The sequence below is a fragment of the Mercurialis annua genome, linkage group LG7 (assembly GCF_937616625.2).
Source record: "Mercurialis annua linkage group LG7, ddMerAnnu1.2, whole genome shotgun sequence".
In the NCBI taxonomy this organism is placed as follows: Eukaryota; Viridiplantae; Streptophyta; class Magnoliopsida; order Malpighiales; family Euphorbiaceae; genus Mercurialis; species Mercurialis annua.
The window spans coordinates 47,680,060-47,700,744 of NC_065576.1; the positions used below are offsets into that span (position 1 = coordinate 47,680,060).

General features: G+C 32.6%; 3 protein-coding genes across 6 annotated transcripts; 1 reads left to right on the top strand and 2 right to left on the bottom strand.

The window, feature by feature from the left end:
• Positions 1–157: 157 nt before the first annotated feature.
• On the bottom strand, positions 158–2,066 carry LOC126656146 (meiosis-specific protein ASY1-like). 2 transcript variants are annotated; one of them, XM_056103580.1, is made up of 9 exons: positions 1,979–2,066; positions 1,729–1,773; positions 1,592–1,633; positions 1,272–1,368; positions 949–1,192; positions 802–859; positions 506–619; positions 358–400; positions 158–260 (listed from the first exon to the last, which is right to left on the bottom strand). In XM_056103580.1, the coding sequence occupies exons 5-9, from the start codon at positions 1,017–1,019 to the stop codon at positions 202–204; spliced, it is 345 nt and encodes a 114-aa protein (XP_055959555.1). In that variant the 5' UTR covers positions 1,020–1,192; positions 1,272–1,368; positions 1,592–1,633; positions 1,729–1,773; positions 1,979–2,066; the 3' UTR covers positions 158–201. The 2 variants fall into 2 exon arrangements, with proteins under 2 accessions (XP_055959555.1, XP_055959554.1); XM_056103579.1 differs by having other exon boundaries at positions 358–406.
• A 3,247-nt stretch (positions 2,067–5,313) lies between these two features.
• Positions 5,314–8,279, bottom strand: LOC126656143 (putative transcription elongation factor SPT5 homolog 1). Of its 2 annotated transcripts, none has more exons than XM_050350630.2 (9): positions 8,123–8,279; positions 7,436–7,641; positions 7,185–7,331; positions 6,933–7,091; positions 6,755–6,838; positions 6,358–6,434; positions 5,933–6,260; positions 5,688–5,843; positions 5,314–5,606 (listed from the first exon to the last, which is right to left on the bottom strand). In XM_050350630.2, exons 1-9 carry the CDS (start codon positions 8,160–8,162, stop codon positions 5,508–5,510), a joined length of 1,296 nt encoding a protein of 431 aa, XP_050206587.1. In that variant the 5' UTR covers positions 8,163–8,279; the 3' UTR covers positions 5,314–5,507. The 2 variants fall into 2 exon arrangements, with proteins under 2 accessions (XP_050206587.1, XP_050206589.1); XM_050350632.2 differs by having other exon boundaries at positions 7,436–7,623; positions 8,123–8,277.
• Positions 8,280–9,665: 1,386 nt separating this feature from the next.
• On the top strand, positions 9,666–12,097 carry LOC126656144 (putative transcription elongation factor SPT5 homolog 1). 2 transcript variants are annotated; one of them, XM_050350634.2, is made up of 7 exons: positions 9,666–9,832; positions 10,468–10,532; positions 10,637–10,783; positions 10,880–10,969; positions 11,123–11,206; positions 11,532–11,602; positions 11,700–12,097. In XM_050350634.2, the coding sequence occupies exons 1-7, from the start codon at positions 9,784–9,786 to the stop codon at positions 11,947–11,949; spliced, it is 756 nt and encodes a 251-aa protein (XP_050206591.1). In that variant the 5' UTR covers positions 9,666–9,783; the 3' UTR covers positions 11,950–12,097. The 2 variants fall into 2 exon arrangements, with proteins under 2 accessions (XP_050206591.1, XP_050206590.2); XM_050350633.2 differs by having other exon boundaries at positions 9,673–9,832; positions 10,880–11,038.
• The last annotated feature ends 8,588 nt before the right edge of the window (positions 12,098–20,685 follow it).

The following is a 20,685-nucleotide window of genomic DNA, read 5'->3' on the forward strand; positions in this document are numbered from 1 at the left end:
AAAACTTAGAGTGTCAGCAATCCAATCCTTCACCCTAGCCATTTGTTGCTCATCCTCTTCTGGATCTTCAGTGTCATCTTCACACACATTATTTTCATTAGCCATTTGTTGCCTGCTCAGAAATAATAACATTTCCTAGCCTTCAAAAGGTCAACTCAATATAGCCCTGATATTTCTTGAAAGGTTTGCGTATTGTAATATTCAGTTTGAAATGTTACCATGGCCAACCATGCCATTGTCTTCCTCCGGTTGCGCTTTGCCTGTCAGGATAAGAACTAATTACTTCTACCTTCAAACTCTCCAAATACCAATATAACAAGGTAACCAGAGTATAAAAGGTGACAGGAGTGTATTTACCTACTGGTGTAACTATGAGCTCATCTTTTTGCCATTGATTAGCCTGAAACTATAGCAAATTAAATTAAATCTCTCTTTTGAACATCATGACTCATAATTTTCAAGCTCAGCTAAATACTTTAGGGATTAGAAGATTATTTAACTTCACCTCAATATCAGAATTAGAAGAGTCTGATTTTCGTACAGAATCAGCTCCTAAGCTTACTTCATCTTCTTCCATATCATCATTCTCATCCTCACAAGGATCAAGCACACTCTTTTCCTGTTCAAATTGCGAGAATATCACTATGTTTTTAATATGTTTAGTGCATCATATAAGTGAAAAACTTGTAAAACAGTTACACACACAACTTAAAACAGATGAAAACTTGTGTGGGAATAATATTTTTTAAAATGCTTGAATTAGCAAATTAGGTTCTAAACCATTAAGAGCAGCTGACTTACAGGCATCTTATCGAGAGTTCTCTGAACCAGTGTATGGATCATTTTACATCCAGAACTCCTGAATTTTCAACTTGCTTGTTAATTTGACAGCAAATTTAAATCAACATCTAGAACAGAAACAAGAACAACAAGTATCTTAGTTACTACCTCCTTTGATTGGGAGTAATTTCTGTTAATGTTCCTCCATTTTTCTTGTTTCTGCTACGGCTGATATTCATTAAAACTTCCTGACAATCAGAGCTGGAATAGCTGATGAAGGAAACTGCAGTACAATGCACAATAACTCAGATACTAAATCCATCCAAAATTGATAACAGAATTAATAGACAGCGTCTCTTGCCTTTCTCCGTCCAATCAATCAGCCTACGCATCAACTTCTGAATCTTAAACTCTGTTTATTTAAGTCACAATTTCCACATCAAAGAATCAACAGCGCTAAAATTTTAGAAAATAGCACAAGAAAATATTACCTAAAGCAGGAACAGACTTATTATTGAAATACTTCTCTGGAAACAGGCCTCTGATGTAACTAATATTCAAAATTTCAATACCGAGCAAGTTCCTTGTCTACACATATTCACAAAATTAAATACGGAAGTAGAAATCAGAGAACAAACTAGATGTTCTATTACGATCTCTCTCTTACATAAATTTTGAATAAAATTTTATTTTCAATAATTTTTAGATAAAATTAGCTCAACATTTCAGATCAGAGTAAAATCATGAAGCTACTGAAATCTACTGCATTTGCACAAAAGCAGAACAAACAGAAGAGCTAAAACGGCGTCACCTGAAGAAGCAAATTCTGCTCGGTGATCTCAGCTTCTTTAACCTTTTGAAAACAACAGGAATCAACAAAACGGCATCAGATTAAGAATAAAATGAGCTAGAAACTGAAGATGAAGTAAAATTTTCAGAGTTACTTACAAGAAGAAGAGAATCCTGCTCGGTGATCTCAGCTTCTTTAACCTTCTGAAAACAACAGAAAAATCAACAAAACGGCGTCAGATTAAGAATAAATGAGCTAGAAACGGAAAATAAATTAACATTGTTATGGAGATTTCAGAGAGAGATTAAAAAACAACAAAATTAGCGTCAGATTAAGAGTAGAATGCAGTATCGTATAAGATATATAGATTAAAAAATGAACAAGAAACTGAAGATTTTCTGTTCTCACCATTGTTATAGAGATTTGAGAGAAAGCTAGGAGAGAGCTGAGAGTCTTTGGCTTTTGAAAATTTTGAACAAATCAAAAATGTGCTCACTCGCGCCAGTAGGAGGGAATTTTGAAGAGTATTTATAAACCGTTGAGGTCATTTAACCGTGGTTGGATGGATAGTGAGTTAGTAACCGTAGTCAAGTTAACTTGGGAACACAGAGAAATCGCGTGCATCAACTTTTGGATATTTATGTCATTTTACGCAAAGTTGCGGAGTAGCATGGGCTTCTCAAAAAGAGATTAGGTGGATTCATAATTTCAGTTATATCAATTAGGGTGTGCAAAACCGAACCGAAACCAAAAATCGAACCAAAACCAAACCGAACCGAAAATCGCCGGTTTGGTTTTAAAATTAAGATTTTTTGATACATTTCGGTTCGGTTCGGTTTTGAGTTTTCAAAAACCGAAAAACCGAAAAAACCAATATTTTAAAATTTATTAATTAATTTATAGAAATATTACTATTATTTTTAAAAAATAATACTATTTTCTTTAATATTTAAGTGTTATTGTGTGTAAAACATCACAATTGATTTACATTTGAATTTTATATTTAATTTTTTTATTTTTTTTATTTTTATTTGGGGTAAAATTTAAAGAAAAAAGAATTATTTTTCTATTTCGATAAAACCGAACCGAACCGATTTTTTTGTGCAAAGTTCCGACCGGTTTTAAAATTCTTAAAAAACCGATCGGTTTTGATAATTCCACTTCCGAACCGAACCGAAACCCCGAATACACATTGATATTATCAATATAGTATAGATTTATAAAAATTAACGTTAAAATAATATTTTTAATAATTCAAAGATAAATTAAATGGATTACGTCATTAATTAACTGATATAAAATATTAAGAAAAGCAACTAAATAGGACAATTGATCTATTTGAAAAAGAAAACAACAATAAAAATTAAAAATTAAATACCGAAAACTATCTTATGTTTTCGGAAACGAAGAAATCAAAACTTTCTCTCGAAACAACACTTATATTCTTATCGATTAATTCCCCTGGATTTGTTGATTTATGTCAATTAGTCCAATTTATGATCAACTAATAAAAAAATGATCAATTATCCTTTGCTCCATAAATTTGGTAAAATTGAATTCAAAGGATTAATTGATAAAAAAAAATATGACAATTTAAAACTGAAATGTGTTTCCTTATAATATTTCTCGAGGCTCATTTTAAAAGTACTAAAAAATTTTGATTTGTATATTTTTATTAGAGATGTAAGTAGTATAAGCTTTTTGAAATTTTTTTATTAGTAAAATAAAAAGTACAAAATGAAAAAAAAAGTTTTGAATAAAGATAAAAAATGGACTTAAAACTTTTTTTAAAGAAAATAGACTTTTTTAAAATAATTTCATATTTTTCCAATAATAATTTGCATTTAATGGAATTGAAATAGTAGCATTGTTTTCTTTCTTTTTTTGGTTACAAGGCAGAAGCACTCCTCTGAAGGCTAATTCACTACAACTCTGTCATAGCTTACACCAGTAACACCACAAATATCATGGTATAATGCAGAGAAGTTAGCTATCATTTGTTGAATAGCCAACACCTTAGAAAATCTATTCGAGCTCTTAGAAACGAGTTGGACTACGGTAAAAATCTATTCGATAAGCTTTATGGCGATATTAAATGCAAAACCGCGAATCCATCTACCTTGATCATCTTTAATAAGACCACCTGCATAACCTTGCCCAGAATTCTTATTGAAGGATCCATCAGAATTAAGCTCGTAGGTACCTGAAAGAGGTAGCTTCCGCGAAATACTTCATGACTGCTTATTTCTAATATGATGCTTTGTCCAGCTATTACGCTGGTTATCAGCAAGCTTCGTGCACAAGAGCAAATTACAATCATTCAATGGGAAAGCTGAAGAACCTTCAAGAAAAGGTAATTTTCCCTCCTGCTCTCATTGTAAACGAACTAACCATGCTGAGAAGGATTGTTGTCATAAAGATAAACCTCCTTTTCATTGTAATTTCTGCGATAAACTTGGTCATAGTGAGAAATTTTGCAGAGCAAAGAAAAAATAACATCAACTGCAGATTCAACAACGTGCAGATGTGACTGAAGAAGACAATAAAGATGATGAGCATCACAAGCATTCAGTTCACCCGAACCCAATACTTGGCTCATCGATAGTGGCTGCACCAGCCACATGACCATGTTCCTATCAATTGATAGATCAGTTCAACCAAAGGTCAAGCTTGGAAATGGTGAAGTTATACAGGCTAAACGAAAAGGAATAGCACCAAGAAAGGTACAAAATTTGTCAATAATGTTCTTTACATTCCAGAATTAGATCAAAATCTTCTTAGTGTGGCACAAAAGCTAAAAAATGGATATACAGATTCTTTTGTTGTTTTATCACTAATATATATGGGACAGAGTTAGCAAAAATTGATATGAGTGGGAATAGCTTTTATTTGAAGCTTGATTTAGTTGAAGGCCGTATCTTTAGAGCCAAGATTGGTGAGACTGGTCTTTAGCACAAAAGATATTTAAGCAGAATGAAAATTGTGCTAAGTAGAGATGTTCACTTTGACGAAGTTGATAGAATTGCCCAAGGACAAAAAGGCAATTAACCTGAAATGGGTTTTCATAACCAAATTTAATCCAGATGGTTCAAATCTTCAAGCACAGGGCTAGATTGGTGACGCTAGGTATATGATCTGTGCTTGAAGCTGAGTGTGTAGAGTTTATCATGGTTTGATCTTGGCTCGGGACCTGGGTCTTAGAAGAATTATGTTGAAAGTGGATAATAAGAATGTGGTGGACGCTATGAACAATAATAGTGTAGCTGGAAATCAATTTAAGATTACAGCAGCGGGCTCTGCTCAATCGGGATTGGGTTGCTCGTGAGGGACGTCTATAGCGAAGCAATTTGTCGCCGATCACCTTGCTTCGCTTAATTCGTCTCAGAGCTTTTGTGTTGTTTATCACGATAATCCTTCGTCTAACTTGCTTTATTGGATTAGTCATGACCTTCGAGGTGTTTCGTATAATTGAAACACTCACATGTAATTGGTTTTAGGCATTTGCCTCATCTTGTAACAAAAAACAACATTAAAGTACAATGAAGGACTTGGCTAAAACATTAAAAGAATTCACTGAAAAGTTATATTGTTAAACTCTTTATGATAAAAAGTTTCAATCTTTTCAAAGAGTTAATTGTAGATGCTTGCTCAGTTAACATAGTGGGTATGTATATATTACTAATAATAGCAGTCACAAAAAATTATCAAAGAAAATAAAATTTGACTGATGAGAGTCTGTGATATGCGTACTTTTACGATATTAACTGATTTGGACTTTCAAAATAGTGTTTTGAGTTTTACAACCGGATAACCCGAAGCATCGCAAGAGTTCGGTACTAGTTTCATTGACAGCAGAGAAAGTATACTTGGGAAAAAAAAATATTAACAACCCCTACCATTAATTGAGAAAACAGCAATTTTTCTGGAAGTATAACACTCACTCTGACAGCACAAGATCATGAAGTTCATCTCGAAGTTCCGTGATGGCAGTGGTCACTTCAGATCTTTCCACAACATCATTAGCAAAAACACGGATCTGAAAATAGCAAAGCATAATTACCATACACAGCTATTCCTTTTAAACTCAATTACCATACACATGAAAACTATCACTCACATGTTCCTTGGTCGTATCCGACAAAATGATGAGAACGTGCTGCTCAACCTTAATAACCATGCCACTTGCACCCTCCTGGGTACCAGATACAACCTTCACATGATTACCCGGTGCAAAATACTTGCAAAGCTCCTTCTCATTGACCGCAATAATTCTCTGAAAACAAACAGTTGAAACAGAATTATAAATTGAAACAAAAAATACACAGGATAAAACTTATACAGATCTCTTCCAACAATTCTTACCGGAAGGTCCTCCATATCAGGTCTAATATGTACATTCTCTTCATCAACTTTCTCTACCCATCCCTTAAGGTTTTTCAATTCTCCCTTGACGACAATAACTGCATCGCCCTTGACAAAGTGACGCTTCGTGACAGTATCGCCATCATACTCCCCAGGCTTTCTAAATTTTTCAAGTTCATCAAGAGTTGGTTTGATGTTCCTAGCACTAATTGATTTCATCGACACTGTTGTATACAAGAACCCGTCTCTAAACATCATCCCACCAATTATTACAATATAATCACCACTTATAGCGTCCTTTATTCGTTTCACAGGAATATGTAGTTCTCTGAGAGCAATACATAGAAGTAAAAAAACAATTACTTAATCAAAACACGATTTCAATGGAACTGAAATGCTAAGAGAAAGTGTAAAATAATCATTACCTAGCTTCATCTACATTGATAAACCGTGGCGGAGGCGGGGGGACAAAAGCTTTCTTTTTGGCAACCTCTTTGCCCTCCTATAAAAAGTTTCAGAAGATGTTCTAAAATTGAAAAGCAGAAATTCTAAAATATCCAATAATTATGAAGGAACAGTGGAAAATGATATTGTGGCAGCTTTCTATAATATAATAAGTGATAAAAAGGGAGATAAACACTTGACGCGTATGATCTTTCTGTCATTTGCCAAAAAGCAGATCAGAAACAACTGTGACAATGTTTACAAACAAAATGTAACAGCACGAGTTCAAATAAAGCCACCCCCCTACTCTAACAGATCAACATAAAATTCCTACTCCCAGAAAGCCTATCATGATCAAGTAGCGGAAAATGTAAATACCAGTTTATTTGCAAGAGCCTGTAAGTCAATCCTTGGAATTAACTTCACTGTCACTCTCTGTCGCACATCATCCACATCTTCTACCTTGTGAAAAAACAAAATGACAGAAACAGACATGAGCTTAAAAAGAGAAAAAGTTTGAAACGCCACAACCACTAAATAAAGTTATAAAGTATACTTCAGCAAGGTCTCCTTTGTATGATCCAAACTTCATTCTAACCCACATATCCCTTGAAGGACCTAGTGCCTTGCTTGCAGATGAGAGACAATCAAGCAAATCTGTAACTGGAACCCGTGCTATTTTCTGCGCATATAAATTACCCAGAACTTTGCATGCCTGGATCAAAAAAATATCACTCATTAAGCTACATGTCATTGGAAGACATCAAAATTGAACTCCATGAACATAAGTTATACACCATTGGCATACCTCCCTCACATGGGCCTCCTTGTCTGCTTCAATAAAGATATGGTCCTTGAAATAATCAAGGTAAACAGCAGAACAGATTTGCAACCCAGCTCCCTTATCAGTACACTTTTGCACAAGGCGAACAGCTGCTTCTCGTTCACAACCACTCTGGTGTACATTAAAGCATAATTTCACAGATTTGATATTGAAAATATTTTAAGAGAAGATTCAAACATGAAACAAAAAAATCATAGCAAAACTGTAAAACATACCACACATTTCACAATCCATAATTTTGGATCCTGAACAGATGGAGAAAGAGCTTGTTGCACCACCTCTGCCATTTCTTCGTCATACTCATATTCCATGTGACTTGACCTTGCATACCTTGCTTTAATGCTTCTATCTAGAGCTTCCTCGTCTTTTTGTCCATCCTCCCGGTGAACCCTTCTACCATCATCTTCATCAGGTAGATCAGCTCCATTATCAACAATAAAATCAGCAATGCAATTACGCAAGCCACACTTTTCCAATGAGTCCAATTCAATTCTTAACTAATAAAAGAGGCCTAGTTTTCCATTTTAAAAGCAAAGGAAAATTCACATTTGAATAACTATTTCACTTCGATAAAATTGACATAACTATAACAACGTGTATGGAAATGAAACTGATTAAAGCCTACTAAATGATCACATGAGCCTCAACAAGAAGCGGAAACTTCGCGCCAGGGGCAGGGTTAGCAGACTCGGTCTGGTTATTAGATAAAAAAAATACAGCTATAGTGATTGTCATTCCGTTTCTTGCAACTGCTACTACTACAACATAGCTATTTACACAATTTATCATCAATTCTGAAATTCAATAGCCACAAACATTAGAATTCTGAATCCTACAACCCTAATTTCACAAATACTAACCCTAATTCACAAAATCAAATCAGAGAAGAACAAAGTACTTACCCTCTTTATCAACCTCAGCATCGTCCATATAATCTGACATTCTTATCTTCTTCTTCTTCTTCCAATTCTTCTATCAAAATTCTTTCATCAAAGGTTAAAGAATGGAGGGAACGTCTCAAAATTCAGAGTTTCTGTTATTGCAATATATATAGAGTGCAACGTAAATATCCCTTCTCAGTTGGAAAAAGAGGAAATTATGCTCCTTTCTTAATGGCCTAATCACTCAAAAATCCCTCACCTTTAAACTGTTTTTCAATTCCACCCCAACGTTGAAAAGTTGTCAATTTTACCCACTTTTGAATTTTCCGTTTTCAATTGTACCCTAATTTTTTAATTTTTATTAATTTTTTTTACTTAAATGATAAAATCATTCAATTAACTAAGTCTAAAGATGAAATTAAAATCTTTTTTATTCAAAAAAGTACAAATAAGTCCTTTATTTTTAAAAACTAACTAAAAACTATAATCAAATTAACACTAATTTAAATTCTTAATTAATTTAACTAAATTTAAATAAATGTTAAAAACATACAATTAATATATGCTAGACATGGAGAATGTTTTTAAATTTTTTCCAAATGAGAAAGACGTTAATTTAATATTTCAGGGTACAATTGAAACACAAAAATGCAAAATAGGGTAAAATTGACAAGTTTTCAACGTCAGGTAGAATTGAAAAGGGGTTAAAAGGTTGGAAATTTTTAAGGCATTAGGCCTTTCTTAATAGGCTTAATAGTCCAAAAATACCCAAATGTTTCGATTTTTTTCGTCTATAGATCAAAATTTCGAAATCTAGCCTATTTTTCATTTTTTTTCATTTTAGTTATAGTTAGATATGTTCATGGCCGGCTTCGAGTCGGGTTTGGACCGGATTTGAACCGGACTTATCGAGCTTTTGTATTTTTAAGAAAGTCCATGTTCGGTCCAATTCGAACCGGGCTTATTTTTTTGAAAGTTCACATGAATTTTTTTTAATTTTTTGAATACAATTAAGCTCTCATATTTTAAAATTGAACAACTAAACTCTCTTTATTTAAAATCAAAAAATAAACTCTTTTAATTTACTTTCTGGACACTTACCCCCTCAAATTTTTTGGTAAATATTTTAAATATTAATTTTTTTAATTATAATTATAAGAGGCATGTCATCCATTAACGAGTATTTTAATGGTGTTTGACGAAAGGACTATTTGAAAACAAAACGGGTTTAGTTGTGCCTAAAAAAATAAAAAAGTTAATTGTATTATTGTGAAAACTACAAGGGTCTTTTGTACTTTTTGCCTTTCCACAGTAGAAACTCGGAAGTTTTACAAATTTTCACCGCCGAGAGCTCAAATTTTTAAAGGCATTAGGAGCTTTTTGTCTTTTTTTAAACTTTAGCTGCATATTTGCTCCTGACCCCAAACATTAGGGGCATATTTGCCCCTTTTTCAAAAGAAAATTGAATATTTATTTTAATTTTATAATTAATTATTAAATGACAATAAAGCCTTCAATTAAGCTGTCCATCCATGATACATTAGCAAGGATGATGTGGTAAATGTGCATATCTCCATGCATATGTAAGAATTTTCCGAATATTTCCACAATAGAAACTCTAAAGTTTTACAAAATTGCACCCCCCAAATCTTTAACTTTTGGTCGAGGAAAATCTATCAAATATGGATCGTCGCGAAGATGGCGAGAGGTTTGACGGAGAAATTAGGTTCGGTGAGTACTGACTTTGATCCTTTGCTTTCACCGAATAATTTTCACTTTGTCTACTCTGATATTTTGTGAAAACATGTCACAATTACTTCGTGTGTATGCAATTACTTTAACCTCTGATTTGATTTTTGAATTAGGGTTAGGGTTTGTGAAATTAGGGTTTGGAATTCCTGGTAATTTATAAATGTTTTTGGCTATCTTAGCAATTGAATTTCAGGGTCAAAGAATTGATAAATGTCACTACAGTTAATTATTTAAATAGTTATGCTGTAGCAGTACTGGAAGTTGGTGATTTTATTAGAAGTAGATATATGGAAGAATTATATGAGGTCTTAGAAGGGGACCTTTTTTAGAGATGAAATATATCTATTTAGGATTTTAAAGTGAGTTAATAGGATCTTATTATTATGTTTCCGTTGCAAAATTGATCACCAGTCGTGGCTTGTTAAATGTTTAAGTTTTGAAGTTATTATTTAATCAAGTCATTGCCTTGTTATTCTAGATTCTATTCGGATGAATTCTATCGTAGGTGCCTTTAGGTCTAGAAGAGACGTCTGCTGAATTTACTCGAGTTATGCTTGCCAAAATAATGTTGCATTTAGTGAGTTTATTTTTCTTACTGATGTGATTAATATCAGACGCGAGGCCACAATCTCATTTTCCATCTGTTCAGGATCCAAAGTTGTGGATGGTAAAATGTGTGGTACGTTTTTATAGTTTTGCTATGATTTTTTTTCATGTTTGAATCTTCTTCTAAAACATTTTTCGATTTTCAATTCTGTGAAATTGTGCTTGAATGTACACCAGAGTGGTTGTGCACGAGAAACAGCTGTTGGGCTTATGCAAAAGTATACTGATAAAGGAGCCGAGTTGCAAATCCGTTCTGCTTTTAAGCTTGCTCATATCAAGAACTATATCTTTGTTGGAGCAGACAAGAAGGACCATGTGAGGGAGGTATGCCAATGGTATAACTTTTGTTTATGGAGTTTAATTTCGATGTCTTCCAATGACATGTAGCTTAACTTAATGAATGATTTTGTTTTGCTCCAGGCATGCAAAGGTTTTCATAACTTAGATGCGCAGAATATAACGCCGGTCCCAATTAAAGGAAGGGCTGGTTTTCTTTCAGCTGGAAGAAAGGTACCAGGTCTTTCAGGGTGTCGCTGGGTTAGAATGAAGACTGGAACATACAAAGGAGATCTTGCTAGAGTATACTTTATAACGTTATTTAGTTGTTATGGTGTTTCATACTCTTTCTCTTTTAAAGCTTCTGTCTATTTCTTTTTTCTCAAGGTAGTACTTGTGGATCATGCGCGAGAAAAAATAACAGTGAAGTTAATTCCAAGGATTGACTTACAGGCTCTTGCAAATAAACTGGTATTTACATTAATTTTCTGCTACTTGATCATGATAGACTTTGTGGTAATAGGAATTTTATGTTTATTCGTAAGAGTAGCGTGGGTCACTTTATTTGAACTAGTTTTACATTTTGTTGGTAAACATTGTCAGAATATTGTTTCTGATCTGTTTTTGAACAAATGACAAAAAGATCATATGCATTAAGTGTTTTATCTCTCATTTTATCACTTGTTATATTATTGAAAACTGCCAGAGGATTAGCTTCCATTGTTCCTCCATAATTATTAGATATTTTAGAATTTCTTCTTTTTAATTTTCGAACGTCTTCTGAAACTACTTATAGGAGGGAAGAGAGGTTGCCGAAGAGAAGGCTTTATTACCCCCGCCACGGTTTATGAATGTAGATGAAGCTAGGTAATGATTATTTTACACTTTCTCTTAGCATTATAGTTCCACTAAATCGTAATTTGATTAAGTAATTGTTTTTCTTACTACTATGTATTGTTCTCAGCGAACTAAATATTCATGTGGAGCGAAGAAATGGCAATTGTTATGCAATTATTGATGGGATGATATTTGAAGACGGGTTCTTGGTTAAAACAGTGTCGATAAATTCAATTAGTTTTCAGAACATCAAACCAACTTCTGATGAGCTTGAAAAATTTCGAAAGCCTGGGAAGACTGATGGTAATGATGTTGTGGAAAGCTCTGAAGTGTCCACTGTCAGCTTGAAGCTTGATGATCTTGTGCTGTTGAAGTGAGTGCCCAGAATCATTGTTGTTTTCTCAATTAATGTTTGAACTTTTTTTATGTTTTCTTTTCCCGAGTATATTTTCTCTACTGTAATCCGGTCATAAAACTCGAACGCTATTTCGGAAGTTTAAACATTTTCACATTCTATTTTTTTTTATAATTTCTTCTTATTATTATTAGTAATATACATATTACATACCCACTAACGTTAAATAAGCAAGCATAATACATCAAACATAGTTGGTATGTAGCTAACCATAACTAAAGTGCGAAGTGAGAGCCGATATAGGCAAAACATAATGGAGAGTATGAATATAAATCGAATTGAGTACGTTATTGGACATAGCATGTCCAGAAGCACGGTAAATATTCAATCTATATTTTTTTTTCTTTGTACTTTAGCCATGCACGGTTCATTTAGTATTTGTTTTTTTTTTTGATATAAAATTGTAATTGAAGACGTAAGAAAATGCATCTTTTTTTAAATTTGGTACGACAGATCAATTAAAGTAAAATTCATACTTATTTTAAAAAGAAATATCACAGATATAATATTCTGACTTGTTTTACCTCTTAAAATGAGTTGTTAAAAATGATTTGAATATTTTATACATATTGGAGCTGATGTGGTAGAAAATTATTAGACAATTTGAAACTGACGGGGTAAAACGTGGCAAATGTCAAGTTCGTTTTTTTAAGCCTTGAAACTGGCTTTTGATCTTTTATGCAAAGTTCAGGGAGTAATAATTTTTTTATAAGTTGTATGTAATCATATTAAACTATGAAACCATGTGAAATCTTGTATAACTAATTGAAATTATAAACTTTTGTGGAATTTTACAAAACCTTTCAAAATAAAGTGAAGCGCCATGAAAGTCTGTCGATCTACATAAATATATGGAAATTTGTTTAAAACTAAATTGTAAGAGTAATTAATTTTTATAGATTTAAGTGAATTTTTAAAAAAATATTAAAATTTCGGTTAAAATAACAATAAGGCATTAAAAAAATTGAATTTATTTTGCTATTTATCTAGTTTTATTACATTTTAGGCTTAAATGCACCAAAAATCACCAACTCTCGCGTGTTTTTGATATTTAAAATAATCTTTTAATTTTGGCAAAAAAGTACACGAACTTTCAAAATTTTGCAATTAAAGATACTGACACCATTTTGGATGTAAAACGACAACGTTTTAGATTAAAACGGCACCGTTTTAGATGTAAAATGACACTATTTTTTAAAGGAAACACATACGTGGTCTTAATTAAAAAAATTTGAAAAATTCATGTTAAATATATGCCAAAATTAAAATATTATGTTAAATATTAAAGACACGCAAAAGTTTGTGATTTTTGGTGCATTTAAGCCTACATTTTATCACATTAACATAGCAAAAGTGCTCTTCAATTTTCTCTATAATATTTTTAAATAGTATAACTGTATAATTAAAGATTGGCATGAAATTATTTATCATTTTTTATAGAATTAGGTCATTTTTTACAAGCAGAAAAACACATTGCCTAAAAGAAGCCAATGCAAGGATAAAATATTGGATTGGAATTCTTTTTAGTTCATTTCAATTTGAGGAACATAATTTCTCAAATACATTGAGATTTACCATACAACGAAACTACATATTATCATATTCAAGATGTTTTCCATATTTTCATATCCAACTGACAATTCACTTATCTCACACACTCACTTTATTTTCTCTGTTTTCTTATATAAGTATACAATATGATGTGGCCTCTCCTATTTGTAGGAGTGATAGGTTGGTTCATGGATTTAAATCGCGGTAACGGCCGCAGTCGCGGTCGCGGCTTTACATAACGGTAACGGATTGGTAACGGCTGTAACGTTGTGTAACGGTCTACCGGAACGCAATTTTTAAAAAAAAAATTATAAAGTACATAGAATTAATAGATTTTGACAGGATTAAAATGACATTTAATTATACAATTATCTAATAAAAAAACTATGAAAGAATACATACTTTATTTATAATTATATTACAGTTACAATATATTTTTCTAAAAATCAGTTGATCTTTTAAATTTTAAAAATCACATAAATATTTTAGTTTTTTTAAGGAGTATAACATGTTAGCTTAATGAATTCCTTTTCATGTTAGTTATTTGGTTTTCTATTTTTTAAAGAAAAAGAAAAAAGATTTTGATGTATTATTATTTGAAATTTAGATTATTAAAATAAATAGAAAAAGAAAAGAAAGTGTCATGTTTGCTTTATTTATATGTATTTTTCAAATAATTATTTAATTAATATTTATTGATAGATTTGAATTTAGATTTTTTAAATTAAATATATGTTTTAACTAATATATTTAGGTGTATAGTATTTTTTTTTTTGCCAGATTTAAGTGTATAGTATAGACTATAGTATTTCTTTTTTTTTTTTTAACAAAGGCTAAAATTTCCATTAATAATAACGAAAATTACATGAATGGTTTCTCAACATACTGAGTCAACTATTCTAGAAAAGATGATGAGAGCTGTAAAAATACAGTCATCGACTAGGGCTAAACTAACCACCAAGGTCACCCAAATTTGTAAACTAAAACTAGATCTAATGATAAAATGTAGATTTATTGAACGTTCTAAAGAAGTCTAACTTCGAATGCACGGCTGATCACATCTTCTGTGATACATCTGTTCTCTTGAAAATTAAAAACATCATCGATATTGACGCAAAACATACCTGTACTTGATGAAATCCGTCGTAAGATGCTGCCTATAATTGTTTCAGAGATCCAAGTCGTTTGCACCGCAAAAAACAATTTCATCTCTAAAGATGAAAAAACTACTCTTAATTTCGATTAGATTAGATCTAATCTCAATTAAAAGACTATGGTAGAAAATAATTTCTAAATTTAGACCAAAATTGACCAAGAAAGAAACTTTATTCGAAAACTAAAGATAAAAACTATACAAAAACAAAATTTGAGAGATTGGTGAGGTGATTTTTGGCAAAAAAATGGCCAAAAACCACCCCCAAATGAATAAGAAAAAGAAAACTTACTAGGGTTTGAGTTTGAGAGATTTTTCAAAAGGGAGAGACGGCTAGAGCTAACCACTGACACCTCACCATTAACAAAGATAATGCACTAATAATACATGCAGGGGGGGCTACATGTGTCATGAGTAGTATAAATTGACCTTGGGAAAAGTCACTAAATCTTTTATCGGGAGAGTGAGAATTTGAGAAAGAAAATGAAAGTATCAAAAGGAGGAGGCCGGAGCTGTTCTCGGATGAAGATTTATGTCCTTCTCCTCTTCTTGTTCTGTTTAAATTTTACTTTTGAGACCGTTATCTAAAGGTAACGGAACAACAAAACGACTGTTACCTTCAAGTAGCGGAGGTAACGGCCGTTGTCTTACAATTTTTTTTAACCGTTCCATATTGACTATAAAGGTAACGGAGAGTCTGAAAACCTGTAAATAATGGCCGTTACGTTACGTAACGGCCGTTATTTAAATTCATGGGTTGTTTATTAATTTTTTAGGAGCTTCTATCTTAACTCTAGGGATAAAAGGTTTTAAATACTATTAGGTAATTAGAGAAAGTTTGAGAGTGGTTGTTAACTTTTTACTAGACTGTGAATAAATTATCATGTCAAAAGACTTAATTTTGGTTAACTGATATTTGTAGCAAAATGTATGCATGGATGCGGATCAGCCGACGCGGTTGCCGTTGTTGAAGATCAAGCATCAGCTGAGGCGATAAATGACGATGAAGGAGAAGTTCTTATCCTTCTATACCACAAAAATTTCAATTTAATTTACCACATTTCCTAAATGATGTCGTTTCAACAAATGAGAAAAAAAAACCTAAATTTCTTTTCTATCCCTTGTATACCTGTCTTTTTTCCACCTTTCTTAAACCTAGTTTTCTCACCTGCAACTTTTAACAAAATAGATGGCTGACGACGTGGAGGTAATGAGGCGGCTACGGTGACACGAACATGCCTCCTAAGGGCTCTCGACGGTTAGGTGGGGCGGCCGCCGCAGCTCGCCCCACCTTACCTCCACTACTAAATGTGGATATAAGAGAGGTACACAACGAGTGTACGATTTACATCGTTGTAGGGATATCTCACGTTGAGGGCATTATATTGACACATTTGTTACACGAGGAAAAATTTCTATCAAGATTTTCAACATAATATAGCAACAGCCGTAATGATTAGTCCGACTATCAATGCAACCGAGTATGAAATTATTGGTGCTTATCAATTGGACTGCAAATATATCATGGTGTCCAAAGATCTAATTTATGTCTGCTGGCATATTACAAAATGTGTGTATGGATGCAGATGCTGCAAACGCTGCTGTTGCCGCTAATGAAGTCAAAGAATTAGGTGAGGCGATGGATGAGGATGAAGAAAAAGTTGCTAACGGAGATGGTGGTGGCAACTGAGTGGGTGGAAATGACAGCGTGGGGAACGGTCCGGGCAAAGACGATGTCGGTGGAAATGATGGGGTTGATAAGGTAGATAATGAGCATACCATTAATTTGGTTGTAAGATTTCCTCAACATGAGTTTACAATTGCTTATTTGCTACAGGAGGGAAAGCTCAACTCTTTTGACGACTATATAAATGAAATAAGAATTATAATAATGAATAATCCAGTTGTAAATGAATAAGTATATGAAATTGTTGATACTCATAAATATAACCAAGCATGTACTGTTTTGTATATGTTGGCGCCTGAATTAGCATGCTAAGAGAAAGAGAACGAGTACGAGATTACAAGTGTATATAGAGTTGTAGTTGATCTCCAATATCGTTAGTGAATTTTTTATTGAAAAGTAATTAGAGGTTTTTAACAATGTGTGAATTTGATGAATGATATAGTTTAACATGCTAAAATGTGCACCTTCAGTACGTAATTAGCATTCATGAACTAAAATTAAGAAAATGGTTTAAAATGTGCATCTTCAATATATAATTACCTTTGACAACACCATTTTAATTCCTTAATTATGTATAGGGAGATAATTAAGTTTAAAGCACTCATTAACACAGCCGTGCGTCTCTTTTTATGTGCAATAGATAATAATTTTGATAAGGCGTTGCTAAAGAGGTTAATATTGCTTCAAGTAAGTGGGTGAGAGTGCAAAGTGACGTGTGTAAGAGTGGTAACAAGAGTGTTGTACTATTTACACTTTAATAAAAATAAAAGAAAGTTTATTCAATTAAGTCCTTCCAATTTTCATACAATTATTACTAAACCAAAACTCAAAAAATCAAGGGGAATAGTATCTGAAAATTGAAAGAGCACCTAATGTTGAAGATTAACTACAACTCTATATACAGTAACAATAAAAATAGGCCATATAACCCTAATACCAGCTGGATGATTTGCTCCCCCGTCTACAATCTTATCTTCTTCCCCTTCTCTTGGATTTTTCATGGCTCTGTCTTCTTTATTTTTCTCTGCCTTTTTCTCTTCCTCATTTTCCTATGCCTCTTCCTCTGCTAATTCAGGTGCCCAGAGATATATATTTTCACCAGATGCATTATAAGAACGTGAATTAGCAATTTCATACTTGGTTGCATAGATAGTCAGACGAATCATTATGGTTGTTGCTATATCATGCTGAAAATTTTGATAAGAGTAAATTTCTTCTCGTGTAATAAATGTGTCAATATAATGTCCTCAACGTGAGGTATCCTTACAATAATACTAACGGTATGCTCGTTGTGTACCTCCCCCATATCCATGTTCAGTGGCGGAGGTAAGCTGAGGCGAGTTGCGGCGGTTCGTGCCACCACAGCCGCCCTATTACCTTCACGCCGTTAGACATCTATTGATCACGCATATCAATCAGGCCACAAGCCGGTCATGACAATTGGTAGCATAGTTACAACAATCGGTATCAATGTCACAATAATACTAAAATACCTTATGGACCATATCCTTTAGGCTAGTCTCTATGCATATCTTCTGTAAACATATCTTCTGCTCCATCTCCCATATTTTCTACTGTCCATCTTCCTCGTCCTCGTCCTCCGCTCCTTCTTCTTCCTCTCCCTCTTCTGCTTCCTAATCATCCTCTTGTCACGCTAATTCAAGTGTCATCATATACAGAACAATACATGCTTGGTTATATTCATGAGTATCAGCAATTTCATACATTTCTTAATTTACAACTGGATTATTCATTATTACAGTTCTTATTTCATTTATAAATTTGTCAAAAGAGTCGAATTATCCCTCTTGTAGCAAATAAGCAATTGTAAACTCCTGTTGTTGAGGAAACTCATGTTGTTAAGCAAATTTCTGTTGCTGAGGAAATCTTACAACCAAATCAATGTTACGGTTATTATCTACCTCATCAACCCTATCATTTCTGTTGGCATCGTTTCCGCCCGGACCGTTCCCCACGCCGTCATTTCCACCCACTACGTTGTCGTCGCCACCTTTATTAACAATTTTTTGGACTTCACACATCAACCCTATCATTATGGTTGTTGCTATATCATGTTGAAAATCTTGATAAGAGTGAAATTTCTCCTCGTGTAACAAATGTGTCAATATAATGTTCTCAATGTGAGGTATCTTCGCAATGATACTAATTGTATGCTCGTTGTGTACCTCCCCGTATCAACATTCAGTGGCAGAGATAAGTTGGGGCAAGTTGCGGCGGTTCGTGCTACCGTAGCTGCCCCATTACCTCCACGCCGTCAGCCATCTATTTTATTAAAAGTTACAGGTGAGGAAACTAAGGTTTAAGAAAGGGTACGAAAAAGAGAGATAGACGAGAGATAGAAACAGAATTTGGATTTTCTTTTTCTTATTTGTTGAACAACATGTGGCATATTAAATTGAAATTGTTGTGCTATAGAAGGATAATAACTTTTTTAGCTTTATATTTTTTTTATTATTATAAATGATAAGACAAAGGATATGCGGTATATTAGATCTTAATTTTTAATTTCAAATAAGTAATTTTGTTTATCTAAATTATAATCAATTAATGAATATTTAAAAACATAATTTCGATATTTTGATTCGTTGATTTTGTAATTTTTAATAATTATATAGAAATAGTAAACAAAGATAACTAAAAACAATATTTTAAAGCAAAAAGTATAATAATTTATTAAAACTGATATATATAAACCATTAATAATATAGACAATATAATACTAGTTTGAAGCCTAGTCCAATTGGCTAAAACTCTCTGGTGCATTCATGAGGTCTCGGTTTTGAGTTTCAGTACATCTAATAATTTTTTTATTATAATAACTTTTAATCTTTGAATTCATATACATTTATTATTTTAATTGATTCACTTTTATATTTTATAATAAAATAATGAAAAACAAATCAAATGTGATAATTATTAATTGTTACTTTTTTTACCAATGTTGTCAAATCCAGTTTAGCCATTAAACCAGTGAGAATAAAGAATGAAGGGTTAGAAGTTCAACATGAATTGAAATGGAATTTAAATGGAAGTTGAAAATAATAATACATCTAATAATTAATTATGTAATTTTATGAGAAAAAAAAATTATTTAATAAAATTGTTGAAAAATGGAATTGCATATTACATAAATTAATTATAACAAATTTTTGAAATAATAAATCAAAAAATATATATAATATTTTGAAAGAATTTAGTCCAAAATTTCAAACAATCTCTATAAAATATTATATATTAATATATCTACTTAATTGAGTAATTTAATTAGAAAATAGAAAGTATATGTTTTATAAATTGCGCTATTCAGTCTGAGTTTGAAATGAATAAATATTTTAGTTTAAAGTGAAAAATTAAGCTAAATCAAATCATGAAAAAACTCGTAAAATTCATTAAATTCTAACTAGATTTTTCGAGTTAAACGGGTAACCAAAAGGTTGGAACTTCAACAAAGAGGATTTTAAGAGTGTTCTAGTCCGATTTAATAGCTTACGGCAATGAAAATAAATAGCTTCAGCTTTGCTTGCGTATAGCCTACGGTTTCCTTTAGCTTCAAGGTAACCATCTCGGGTCATTCTGTCAATTAATTTGCACACTGTTGTCTGATTTGCCTCTCCATCTAACTTGCTCGGAAGCTTTGTAGCCGTCACAAATTTCAACGGAAGAGCATGGTACAGTGCCTGAAATTGCTGGAATTGAAGCAAGGGCATGAATTGTGAGAAGCAGCTTCAAGAAATCCATCATCTTCTAATAATACTTCTTTCAAAAATGCTAATATTACTGAATTGGTTGGTGAAAACTAAAACAATCTCGGAAACACGGGAAAACTCACCTTTATGTACATCCGATCATCAACTCTAGGAGCTTTGTTGCCATTTGGGATTGCTTGGCCGTCCATTTCCTCTTTCACCAGAGTAAACTCAGTGTCCGATTTCTAGTATTTAGTTCCATCGCATAATTAAAAAGTATGAACAGTGTTGGAATATGCCTAGAATTCTAATTCTTATTTGTATTAGGACTCTATTAATGAAGTGTTTGGGAGAAAGATAACTTTGTTATCATTGGCTAATTAGAAAGTATAAATCCAATTAGGATTAATACTCCTAATGCCATATAGATTATTTACTCATTATATATAGCCTACCTTATTCACCTTTTAGAAAATATCAAAACCGAACACACAATGTAGACATTGATGTGAATACGGGAAAAAAGGGTGTGTGGTGTGAGGAATAAAAAGTTAATTCTTACCCTTTCGGGTTGCTTCTTGTAGAGAGAAACACTTTGTG

What these genes read in the sequence shown, in the direction of transcription:
- LOC126656146 (XM_056103579.1), bottom strand. Translation starts at nt 1,019, where the DNA reads ATGAATATCAGCCGTAGCAGAAACAAGAAAAATGGAGGAACATTAACA. An exon ending in CTTCTAATTCTGATATTGAG is followed by an intron (nt 407 to 505) that starts GTGAAGTTAAAT and finishes AATTTGCTATAG; the next exon opens with TTTCAGGCTAATCAATGGCA. An exon ending in GCTCATAGTTACACCAGTAG is followed by an intron (nt 261 to 357) that starts GTAAATACACTC and finishes TTATCCTGACAG; the next exon opens with GCAAAGCGCAACCGGAGGAA.
- LOC126656144 (XM_050350633.2), top strand. Translation starts at nt 9,784, where the DNA reads ATGGATCGTCGCGAAGATGGCGAGAGGTTTGACGGAGAAATTAGGTTC. An exon ending in AGAAGGACCATGTGAGGGAG is followed by an intron (nt 10,784 to 10,879) that starts GTATGCCAATGG and finishes GTTTTGCTCCAG; the next exon opens with GCATGCAAAGGTTTTCATAA. An exon ending in ATGAATGTAGATGAAGCTAG is followed by an intron (nt 11,603 to 11,699) that starts GTAATGATTATT and finishes TATTGTTCTCAG; the next exon opens with CGAACTAAATATTCATGTGG.
- LOC126656143 (XM_050350630.2), bottom strand. Translation starts at nt 8,162, where the DNA reads ATGTCAGATTATATGGACGATGCTGAGGTTGATAAAGAGG. An exon ending in ACAAAGGAGACCTTGCTGAA is followed by an intron (nt 6,839 to 6,932) that starts GTATACTTTATA and finishes TTTTTTCACAAG; the next exon opens with GTAGAAGATGTGGATGATGT. An exon ending in AGGCTCTTGCAAATAAACTG is followed by an intron (nt 6,435 to 6,754) that starts GTATTTACATTT and finishes AACTTTTTATAG; the next exon opens with GAGGGCAAAGAGGTTGCCAA.